Here is a 12821-nt window from a genome sequence, read left to right as displayed (position 1 = left end):
CATTCGCTGGGTAACAACCGCAGGGAAAAATTCTGCAAGTGTGCACTTGCAGGGGCAACCGTGCTACTAATAGCAACAAAACTACACCTAAATTAAAAATTGTAGTTGAAAACCTATATAATCCAGAGTGTTAGCTAAGTATGCATACAACAAATGGTCAAAATTTGCAGTAAGAAGAAATGTTTTAGCTTTAAAAAAATAAGTGATGTCACAAGTGACCCCTAACTATTATGCGAGATAATGACAGGAGTATTCCAAATGTGCCAAAATTGGAAATGAGGGTAATACCTAGGAAAGTTATACATGCATTCCTGGCATAATAACATAGTGAAATGAAAAAATTCAATGGATTATTTATTATCAATTTATATGGGAATATGAAATATACCTGAGAATCATACCAATAGTCATTTGGTATTCAATAACAGTAGGTATTTATGAATACATTAATATTGTCCATCAATGTTGACAACACCCATCCACCTAGCTGTGATGTCGTAACCCCATCTACGAAGTAGATGCACTAGTATTAGTACTACCACTCATGCCGCTTTACCACCAAAAGCTTTACGATGAATGAATTGATTTGTAACTGTTTTTAAAAAAATTAGAGGCTAGATTTCCTGCCCATTACAATATTTAAACTACATTTACACCCACCCCTAAGAATATCATATTGAAATCTCATTCCACACTGAAAGCCTTGCAAAATCTGATTGTTTTAGAACCCTTAATTTTCTAGATCTTAATGAAATACAGTTTACTCATACAAAATGGAGGCAAGTATTTCTGTACTGTTTGCTGCCTTGTCGCATTGGTATTAAGGGTAATGAAAATGCAAATAAAACTGCAAAAGCAACCCAGAAGTCAACCATTTCTGAATGGAAAATTCCATATTATTGCCTCAAATATTGTAGAAATTAGTAATGTAAAATGATACACCTGTGCCACGTATCAATATGATTCATGATACACAACCTGAAATACAATACATATCGACACATATTTTGTCTTCCCATATTTTGAAGGTAGGTTACAGGTGCCTTTTTATTTATGTTGACATACTTGGTGTATTTCCAGTATGCAGATTATAGATAGATATATAGTTATATATTTATATGCAATTTTAATCAGTGACAAGATAACAAAAATACTTTCAAACAGACTACCTGTTGGTTGTCGGTGAGTTTTATTCAGCAATTTAGACCACATTTTAAATGTCACTCCATTTAACTCACTTTAGCCACCAGGCCCTTTGTTTTTGCATGACACAAATGTTTTGAAAACATTACCAGTTTCATGTCTTACTTAAACTTGGAAGACATTATGATGTTATCTTCAAAACAGAAGATTGAAATAATACAATTTCCTCATGCAAAGAATTTAATATCATCTAGAACAAATTCAGGCATGGGAATGAGGATTAATGCCAATAAAATCTATCACACTGCACTTCCTGCAGATGCAAAAGACTGCTGCAGCTACAGGTTCTTGCATTTGTTAGTGAAGGAAAACTCTGACAACACCCATTCCTATTATGTAATTTTTTTCTAATTTACACAAAGTGATAAAATTGAGCAGTTTGAAATCTGCTGCCTCAAATATCAAGTCCAAGTGGATTCAGTTCAGGAAAAAAGTGGAATTCTGCTTTAAAACAGTAAACAGTCCTGGCATCTGAGAGTTAAACCCAATTCAAACTATGAGAAAGGAAACATAAGAGAAAATGAGTAAAAAAATGTATTGTTCCAAAATTAACCCAAGAAGTTGTAGCTATAAGAAACAGGAAATACAAGTTTTGTGATTTTTTTTCTCCAAATGAACAAGAACAATTACATCATGTTAAACTCAAATAAAGGTTATTTTTATATCAGTGAGGCACTGTTGCTCATAGATATTTCTTTGGCAAACTCTTAGTAAAATTTGGTGAAATACCATTATTTTGGTGAAATAAGGACATTTCAATGGGACTTCACTGAGATTTAACTAAAATTTCAATCACATTTTCACTAGGGACATTTGAATTCAGGTTGCTAGCTAGTTAATGTTGTAAGAATTTTGTTTTTCCTTGAAATTACTGAAAAATGATAATCAGTGTCACTTTGTTAAATTAAATTATACAGTACCATAAAAGAATTAAACCATTTCATTTTTATCTTCGTTTTCTTTTCGTTGTCAAATACACATTTGTTTATAGACTATTGTGAGTTTTACAATCTTGACTGAAGAAATGAAGGAACCTGTGTGATCATTGTACAGTGGAACCCCGCTATAACGCGATGATCGGGGTCCATAAAATCGGATCGCGTTAAAAGCGGGGTTGCGTTAATGCGGGGTTTTACAATATTTAACTTTTTTTCCGAGAACATATACGTGTATACATGTACAATGATCAAAAGTCAGCTTATCATCAGATGAATATTAACTGGAATGCATTAATTAAGATATATTCAAAATAATCAATGGCTAATATATTTATAGGTTATTACTGTGCATTAAAAACATTTACTAATTTTTATTTGTTTGAACGATAATACAGATTGACCGATAATACCAGACTATCGCTATATCATGAAAAGTGTATCAACACCGTATGCTACCGTGCCGTCGTGGCATGCAGTTCATCCATAATGGATGTCATTTCATTGAAAATCGTACAGATTTAAAATATTCAATAATTTTGTAATAGTCTGAATTCGTCGTGTAAAATATAGGATGAACAAAATATTGAAACCATTTACTTGCCGTCTGATATCGTACGGTCATTGCATTCAGCTATTCCCGGGTCTACATACGGTGTCTGTACAAATTTCATACCGCTAAAATTTTATCATATGCGACAGCTGCAAGAATAATTAACAATCAACGCATGATTTCAGCGTGCAAATAACTGTTATTTCAGATTTTGTGAACATCAAAAGAAACATGTGAAAACTGCTAAATTAATCATTGCGCAAAGTGCAAAGTCAGTGTGGTTCCAAATTTAAATTTCATCATTTCTTGAAACTTGGTCGGCTGTGTAGCAACCGTCCTCCAGCAACTTTTTAAGCCCAGTCGGCTAGGAATTGGCAGCCTCTTTGTCAGCGGAGCGGATTTCCCCAGACACAAGAACTTGGCTGATAGCGTGCCTTTTCTTGAATCTGTCTAGCCAGCCATTACTCGCCTTAAATTTGGAATCATCTCCATTGATACGGCGATCAAATTTCTCTGCTTGGGCTTTCAGAATTGGGCCAGAAATTGGAACACCTTCTGAGCGAGCTTGTACAAACCATTGGTACAAAGCTGAATCTAGGACATTGTCATTAGCTAACTTAACCCTTTTACGTTGTAAACCAGTTTCCTCTTCAAGAATGTTGGGTAGACTACGGAGCTTTCCTTCATCTGTTTTCCACCCTCGCAAAGTGGACTCGCTGATTCCTAGATCTCTGGCAAGCTGAGTTTGTTGTTTGCCCTTCTTTAGTTGATCTAGGGCATACAGTTTCTCTTTAGCAGAAAACGACTTGCGTTTTTGAACTTGCTTTTCCATAACAGTAAAATATTTTTTTATATAAGCAAACAACGTACACAGATAAAGCTCGATAACTAAGTAATGAAGGCCTGCAATGGTTACGAATCACTTTTTATATAAAACAAAATTAAGCTGAACGGATGTACAATTTCATACCCTTTTAATTTACAGATAATAAAGTGGATATTATTTACTTTCAACTGTTTGTTGTTTGATCACACCGCCAAGCACAGCATAGATGTTGGCGGCTTTCGTCCTTTGATGTTTATTAAATTGTGCGACTCTTGTATCAACCACAGCTTTGTCTGCTGCTTGGCTGTGATTGCAGTTAAATAAGAAGCCCATGTCGGCTATTGTTTGAGCAACGACTGTATACAGAATTCATGGAAGACAATCACAAAGACGATTTACTGGCTTTACTCATGGATCCGTAATAAGTAACACTTCCGATAATGTTTACTTCGGCTTAACAATTCAAAAACCTAATGAAACCAGTTTTCTCTTCTAGAGTAGAATACGGAGCTTCACCACAACCTGTTCAAATTGATAAATTTCAGAAGCCAAGCGTTGTACACACTATTTCTCGTATGTTATATATATCGTATTATTTTAGAATTCATACACGATCACTTCTCCAAAATCACTTAAAGAACCTGGATAAATTGTTAAGTTCCGATCGTTTATTATTAAAAGTCATACGCGAATTCTTCCACCAAATTATAATAAACGTTTTACACACTATTTCTCGTACGTTAAACAAATATTTTCACGGTCCGATAAAAATACACGTAAATTAATTTCAAATTTCAGGAACCATGCCACGATCATATTATTTTAAAAGTCACAACTAATCTCATGTCCAAAATGAAGTTAATTTCTTGTTTTGTTTTTTTTACTTTTCTCCAAATTTTTTTTCTCCATGTGTGAATGAATATACGAAATTTCGGGAGCCATGCTACGACCGCGTTATATCCGAATTCGCGTTATGGCGGGGCGCGTTATAGCGGGGTTCCACTGTACTTCAATGTATAAACTGGAAACCTTCAAAATTCTAAGTTAAAAATCTGTCTTCCTTCTTACACCAAGTTTTCATATTTTTGTGCCTCCTGCTATTGAAATCCATTTTAATTCCATACTGTCATGAAAAGCTGTATTTCAACACAAGTGGTGGAATCCTGTTCAGTGTCAAGCACCAGAAATCTATGCTTATATTACCTGTCCTGCTCATGCACAACTGGGTTTATGAACTTTTCATACAAATCCACATGGATTAATGGGGGAAAATCCTGTCACTGCACACTGCACCAGCCAAGCTCTGAATTTACCTATACAAATGCCTCAGGAAGAGAGACTTGGAGGTCAGTCTGTAGGGTTGTGAAAAGTGTCTGACACCTGCATGTGGAGCTACAAGGGGCTGATACAAGGTATATAGGGACACTGATACCCAAAACTTGGTATTGCTGTGATAACAAACATCAGCTGATGCTCCATTCAACCACTGTAGAAAGCAGGTATGAAGTATGTGGGCATAATAGTTGAGTACATTTAAGTACTGATGCAAATTGTGGGTCAAAAGCAAAGTTTTTGAATACATGAAACTTGGCAATGGCCCAAACGAAGTGAAAGGAGCCCTGTGACTATGAAACAGTGTGACTGTAATGAAGACCCCAATTTAGGGAAAGGTAAGGATAAATAAAGATAATAATGATTTAGAATGCAATAACGTGAAAAACGCATGAACTAGGTTTCAAACCACATGATAATGCTGATGTGCATGAAGGTATCAAAATGAGATATACAGTGGTCCCCCTCATGAATGGCCCCCCTGACCAGTGGCTACCCATACTTTGCGGCCAGAATCCCTTGGCACCAATGAGTTTGCGTTCAAAAGTACCCCTCAAGAAAGGCCACCCCTCTAACATGACCAGTGGCCAACATATTAGTGCACAAATGTAAAATTTACCCCTCACAAGCAGACACATTTTATAATTAATATGTGTCCAAAACAAATATTTAATTACAGTAAGGTAAGTAATACGATTATCTGTCCCCAGTGTCTGTTTCTGGATGTCAGGTTTTCGTTACTGAAAGAAACGTTGGCTAAAGTACTACAAAGGTTATTATTATTATACCATTAATGCCTACGTTTGCAGGAAATGGGGTCAGCAATGTTTTGATAGAGCTTTGGCCTTCACACAGTGTTTGTTTTTATTGCCGATTATGACTGGATGTAATTGTCAAGATCATAACATGGTCAGATAGAAAGATAGAAATAGGGTCAGCAATGTTTTAATAGAGCTTTGGTCTTCATGCATAGTTTTTTTTTTTTTTTAAATGCTGATTATGACCAGATGTATAATGTGGTCAGATAGAAATGAGGTTAGCAATTTTTTATAGGGCTTTGGTCTTCACACAGCAGATTTTTTTTCTTTAATTGATGATTATGAACATACATAATTGTCAAGATCATAACATGGTCAGATAGGCTAACAATAGATTTTGTGGATTAATACACACAGAAAAAATTAACCTTGAACAAAACAGGGTACCAGACAAAGACGGAAAACTCACATGACAGTACATGTATCACTTCCTTTATAACAAGGTTTTACATTTACAAAAGTTTCATCTAGCAAATTAAATTGAAGTACTGTACAATTAGCAATATAGGAATAAATCATTACAAAACTTTAACATGTCATCATGAAATTGAAGAAATAATACTTTAGAAGGAAAATTAAAAGTTACTTGACTTGACGACAATGGTGAGAGTTCACTTGCCGAAAGATTTTATGTTGGCAAGATTCAAATAAACAAGATTGTAAAAGATAAGGAGAATATTCTGTAGCAGTGTTTAAACCATTGGTTTGGAGTAGTGAAATTCAGAGGCCCCATGAAAGGAAGCCGCAAATGTGATATAAAATGCACTGAAATGTATTTATTGTTACATAAACAATTATTTATTGACAAACCATCTTAATTGTGCATTGTTATATCATAATCCACTTATGTTGACATAAAACATGAGTACTATATGCTGTGAGATATGTGCTTTTTTTTGGTTGTTGATATTTCTGGTAGCGGAGATCAACCGGATGAGGCATTATCTCGTAATCTATCTTTAATCAGATTTTCAGCCGCTCATTAGTAATTAATATATTTACATAGACTGATGTTTGTCTGTGGATGGTAATTAAAATTCCTCTTCTTTCCACTCAGAATTAAATCCTTCAGAACACCCACATTTTCTGTACTAATCCTTGTCATCAGACAAGAACACCTGCTTCTCTATTGTCTGTTGACCCATTGTTAAATTTCTGACACATGAGTGGAATTCAGCATCAGTCGACTACCACAAATGTATAAAAAAATAATTAAAAGAAGAAGAAGAAAAAAATCTTACTTGTTGGTCTATTCAATAGGCAGGGAGGAACTGTAACTACAATCAACCAAATGATGGCCAATTCCTCTTTTAAAAATGTACCCAGATAAAACAGTTTGCTGAAATTTCAAAGAACCTTTGAAGCACTGACTGTTATGAGAACATACTAAGCAAATGGAAAAAAATCAGTCTCAATCATGCAATACAGTTATTTGATGTTGCTGCCACAATAAGAAATGGGCATTGGTTTGGTTCTCCAAAGCTGGCCTTTAGGGATGACTTCAACAACACATGCACATTTCATCAAAGAAAGCCGACTACAATCTTCAATAAAAACAAAGAACTTTTCTTCAGAGAAGTCAGTACCAAACTTAAATAAAAGCAATTGAATCTGATGGATTATTTTCATTTTCCAACGTGACTGGAACACATTTACTGTGCTGTGAAAGTTTCCTTTTTGCAGAGAAAAAGTTTGTACTTATGAACACTACCAATGGCAGCTTAAAACGCAAACTAACTTTTACCGACTTGGGACGTACTGAAAAGTAAATGTGCTTCATCATTCATGATGTGATTGTGCTATGTTTGTCCACTGAATTCAGACGTATATGACCTGTGACAAAATTATTGAATATTTTAGATCTCTGTGTGTGTGCAGTTTTTTGATGGAACTATTTGTATTGTGGATTCAATTGTATGTGATGAGATTCGCCGGTGAGTACACGGTGTTGATACTGTATTCATGCTATACATAAGACATGTATATATAAACATTATACATGTTTATGTACCAGTCTTTGGTTCTCTAAATAAAGTGAAATATTATATATGCCTTTTCTATTTTCACTACAGGTGTATTTCCCATTTAATATGCATCGATTTAAGATGGTAACTGTGCCAATGAAGCACGTATTTTACCGCCTGCATTTAGTACCTACCCCATCCCCCTCAAATTGTTTTGGGGTACATGTACCATTTTCTTCAGCTGACTGACCTGGATGCTATACAACACGGTTCGGTCTATAACGCAGTCAGGTTATATGGCTCCCAACTACCATGTTATGGGGGTGGCAATGTACTTGCTAGCATTGTTTTTCAAAAATACCTTGTGCACTCCGCTGTTTACTTCCAGGTCGTCACTTAGGTTATTTACAGTGTCATGCAGGAATGATGAATATGTCTTGGCTGATGAATTTGTGTGCATAAAAGTTGAATTGAAACACAGTGGATGACCATGGTCAATCTTCTTACAAATGACAAATGTTTAGAAACAGTAGGCATCACATGGTTGTAAGTTTTGTCAATACATAAGACACAGCCTGATTCCTTACAACAGAATCTTTTAAAGTCTTTCATTTGTTGTGCTGTAAAAAGTGTTATAAATAGATATTTTGACTCATTGATGTACCTTACACTTTGTACAAAAGGGTGTCTTTGTCATCTCTTCAACACTGGTCATGTGGTCTGCGGCATTGTTTGATCCCTTTTCCCATTTATTGATAGAGTATTTCATATTTGTCAGTTGTCTTCAATTGCTTATCACGTTCATTATTATTCTCTTATCTTTGACCTTTACACTACCTTTAGTGGTGGGGCCCCAAGTGGCCGAGTGGTCTAAAGTGCTGTCCATTACGGATCACTGCCATCTCACCTCTGTCTGCATGGGTTCAAGTCTCGGATTTGGCCAGTGTGGGTATGTGAGAAAGCTTGCCAGTAGTTTCTCGAGGGTCAGTGGTTCTTTCCGGGGATTTCCCAGGTTCTTCCTCCACCATTAATACTGGCCGCCATGTATAGCCTATCATGTGCTGATAAATGGCGTTAAACCCAACAACAACAACAACAACAGCCTTTAGAGGTTGCTGAAACAGTAGTTCATAGAAGTTTTTCATAAAGACAGACACAGAATTTACAGTTTTAACCAAATGAAACATTAAAACTTAGAGCTATTTGCTCACAGACTTTCAAGAAAAATATAGTATCTCTGAAACTTCCTTCTGATGCATTTCTTTAAAGGGGCATCACAAGAAACCAGAATCTTTAATGGAGATACAAAATCTAGAGTATTTTAGAATGTTTTTGACTAATTTCGATACAAAAAGGGAGATAAAAATTCATGAAAAAATGGAAAAAGCTACCAACAGATTTAGATTAAGACATCTTCTTGGTCCTTTCAGCACACAAATCTATGCTAGTAACATTGTCTAATGTTCTCTCAGCCCATGAGAAAGAAAGCTGACGTTAATGAAACAAACCTTATACCTGTTATGAGTCAACAAACTTGTTAATTGTTTAGCCACATTAGTCAGTACAGAACAAAGCCAAGTAAAACTGGATATTGTTGTCAAATAAACCATTATAAACCAAAAGATTCTTTAATTTGAGAACTTGAGCAATTTCCTATTTAAAATGTGGTATCACTTTCATTATTATTATTATTATTTCCCCACTTGAACGGCCTATTTAAATCAGTTACCTGTATATATTACCCTATTATAAAACTGTATGTTGTAAATGAATTTGTTTTGTCTGTTGATTTTTTTAATTATCTTTTACAAAAGAATTATTGATTTTGATTAAAAAAAATAAGTAATAAAATAAAGTCCTTTTTGCATGTACTGATTCTTTTTGCAAGTCATTTTACATACCAGTTCTTACTGACTGATCATATGACTAAAATGTCATGAAAATGCATGTTGTAAATGCATTAGTCAATGTTTTTTGTCATTATCTTTCATTTTAAAAGGAATTATTGAATCTGATATAAAAAAAAGAAAATATAAGTTCTTTTTGCAATTTTTTTTTTCTCACAAAAGTTCTTTTCACACTTTAGTACTACTCCCCCAATGTGTTGATTTCAAGAAGGTATTGGACTTCACAGATCTTCAAATTCTTCTACAAAAGCTGCAATATTGCAAGTTTGACTACCTATCATTAAAATAGTGTTTTGTTCATACCATACCCAAAATTCTCAGCATGTCACTTTTCAATCATACATTTCACAAGGCTCAATCCTGGGCCCCCTTCTCTTCTAATCTTCTCAATGACCTTAAAACACTTATTTAAAAAATACTGATTTGTTTCCAGATGTAACCTTCAGTCGTCCAGTCCTGATATTAATGTTTTCAGGAAAACCCCAAATACTAACTTTCAGAAAGCCAAAAGATGGTTAGTAATTTTACTTTGCCACAACATAACATTTTAAATTGTACATGTCTCACTTGGGGTTACGCACATTAACCTCCAGTGGGACCTAAGAATTCACTTTTAGAGTCTCAAAAGCTCACCACTACTGTCTGGATGGTTGGCAGATATGAACTGACCTCTGGCCAAATGTAAAGGGGCATAACTCCAGTGTTGCCTCAGAGAAAGTGTTAACTAGCTTGTGGCTACTAAGCGGGCATTGAATTGCCAGGAAGAGCGAGAACAAGAGAAAGAGAGCACATTAACCTATATGTGACCTTAATCCAGATAAGGCCTTTAGCTTGATTAGGCCACAGTTCAGATTTTAAATGTCATAAAACTGAAACCTCACAGTAATTCATAATGCAGGGTATGTCAGTAAGTGTTATTTAATTAAAGTTATTAACATCAGAGTTTGTGAAACTCTTTTTTTTCAACAGGCAGAGCAAAAGTGGGGGCAGGGAGACAAACAAGCCTTCAGGTGAAAGTGGTCAAGATCAGGGTCATGAAGTCATCTATGAAAGAGTTGACCACAAACTGGATGTCGACAATCTGATACTGTCCTGTGTCCAGTCTGCTTTGGCCATGGTCAAGGACAAGGAAGAAACCACTGACAGGTCAACACGTAGGATTGAGCACATGCTTTATTTGCTACATGAGAACCCTATTGAAGGTGAGTATTTGAAATAATTTTTATTTTAATGATTATTTTGAGAATTTTTAAATCTTTATGTCAATCAGTATGTCGTCATCTGTATAGTCATTTACTGTATGTAGTTTTCCTCTCGTGATGCATTGATTATTGTGGTTGTGCATAAAATAGACCCCAGCAGTACCACTTTTGTAACAGCCTAGTTGTTATTTTGTAACTTGGGAGTTAGACCTGGTGTGCTTTATTCATACCTTGACATTTTGCATAGTTATGTAAAATCTCAGTCAAATCTGTTATCTTCTTTTTTTCAGGTTTGCCCTCATTTGTTCAAGGGCTGATCCTCCATATTGCTGCCCTTCTGAATGAGAAAGAGAAAAAATATGCCTTCAGACCAGAAAACTGGTTGTCTCTTGAGGCTGCCAAACCTGAGAACATCAATAAGGCTGGCACTTTCAGGTATAAACAGCTGACAGAAAAAAGATGTATTGTCACTTTAATGGTCATTGTGACTGTTAGATGATAGATAAAGAAGATATATGTTTCTGGAATTATAGGTTACTGCATTTGTATGGGAAAATGTGAACAAGTTTTTGGATGGAAAAACTGCATGACCTTGGGAGTGCAGTATATCCATCCAACAAAATGAGTTCATATTTCCCATATAAATGCAGTAACTATTTTTTTATATGCTCATTTTCCTATTGTACCTAAGGATTAGTTATATAAACAAAAATACACTACAAGAAACAACGTAAATGAATTAATGCCGTATTCCAAACTAAATACACAAGCGCTGATTTGACATTACAAAATGACATCATTATTAATGCACACATAACTCCGCCCAGATAAATTTGAACTTAGTCGCACACCAGACATAGCTTTCAAAAGAAAATGGCGTGTCTAGTTAAAATTTAAATTTGGTGTCATATTTTAAATGAATGTGTATTGCAACAACATTTCCATTTGATCTGGAGTGAATAGATTTTGGTATTTTTTTTCTTTGATTCTATGAAATTTCATGATTATGGACTTATATTTATGTAACAGTTCCACATGAAATACATTGGGTTGAAGAAGCGAGGGAGAAGTGTGTTGACATCTGCAAATGTGTTTCTGTTTCTGTCATTGAATGTTTGAAATCAAAATGTGGGGAAAATATGAAGTCTTTCAATTGCAATTATCAAAAAGATGCTGTGAAATGTAATGCTCATATCATTTTGAGTGCAGTAAGGAGGATGTAATTGCACTTGGAATATATTCAAAATTACAGTACAATTTCGAAATATGTAGTCAAGATTGAGGACCTATGACATGGCTCATGTAATTCGGATTTGCAGAACTAAGAAAGTACATTTTGAGGAAATTCAGGATGTAAAACTAAGTATTTTTTTTGCCATTTGTTACGTGTTTAGGCTCGAATAAATGGTAACACAGAAAGAGTGACAACAACAAGCTTTTTACAATTTAACAAATAATTTATTTTCCTGGAAAAATCTTGTAAAAATGAAAAAAGGTGAAGAACTTACGGTTTCAAGAATCAAATCCAAAAATAATCAAAGAATAATCCATGAATTATTTAGCAAAAGTCTTAGTAACAAACGTTCTAATAATTTCAAGTTCGAATCCTGATGGAAAATCCAAGGTGGATGATGATGACGTATGCTGTAGTCAGTACTGTGCTTATCTGTAGTTCCTTGTAGAAATACAAATAATGGCACTCCAGTGTTGGAAATCCATATTAAATTTGTAAGCAATGTCTTTCCAAAATTTCTGTGTGAGCACTCCTCAAAATATTTCCAGAGAAAAAAGAATCCTTTTGAAATCCAACTGTTCTGAAGAAAATTATAACTGAAAATCTGCCTACAACAAAATAACATCAGTATAAAAAGCTACAAACTGAGATCTCTCTCTCTAAAACAAAGGTTATATTGTATTATAAGATGCAGATTTGAAATTCCCCCAAGTTGCAAAATCAAAAGAGGGGGTCACGTGGTTATGTTTATATCACATACACAGAATATGGCCTTGATTAGACAAATAATTTTCTCTAAGAAATAAAATTAAAAAAAGTTGTTTACATCTTAAACCCAAAGCCCCAT

At 34.8% G+C, this 12821-nt stretch overlaps 1 protein-coding gene across 1 annotated transcript in view; it reads left to right on the top strand.

Annotated features, from left to right (window-relative positions):
- Positions 1 to 12821, top strand: part of LOC149786021 (E3 ubiquitin-protein ligase rnf213-alpha-like) — a 559813-nt gene that overhangs the window by 362692 nt on the left and 184300 nt on the right. Inside the window, exons 44-45 of the mRNA XM_089978097.1 lie at positions 10508 to 10740; positions 11031 to 11175. Of these exons, the coding sequence (XP_089834223.1) occupies positions 10508 to 10740; positions 11031 to 11175 (378 nt within the window). The remainder of the gene's footprint in view (positions 1 to 10507; positions 10741 to 11030; positions 11176 to 12821) is intronic.

This window comes from Sinohyriopsis cumingii, chromosome 12 (assembly GCF_028554795.1).
Source record: "Sinohyriopsis cumingii isolate HCF-2022 chromosome 12, ASM2855479v2, whole genome shotgun sequence".
NCBI classification, from domain to species: Eukaryota; Metazoa; Mollusca; class Bivalvia; order Unionida; family Unionidae; genus Sinohyriopsis; species Sinohyriopsis cumingii.
Note: the sequence above shows the minus strand (reverse complement) of the source record. Positions and strands in the feature narration are given on the sequence as shown.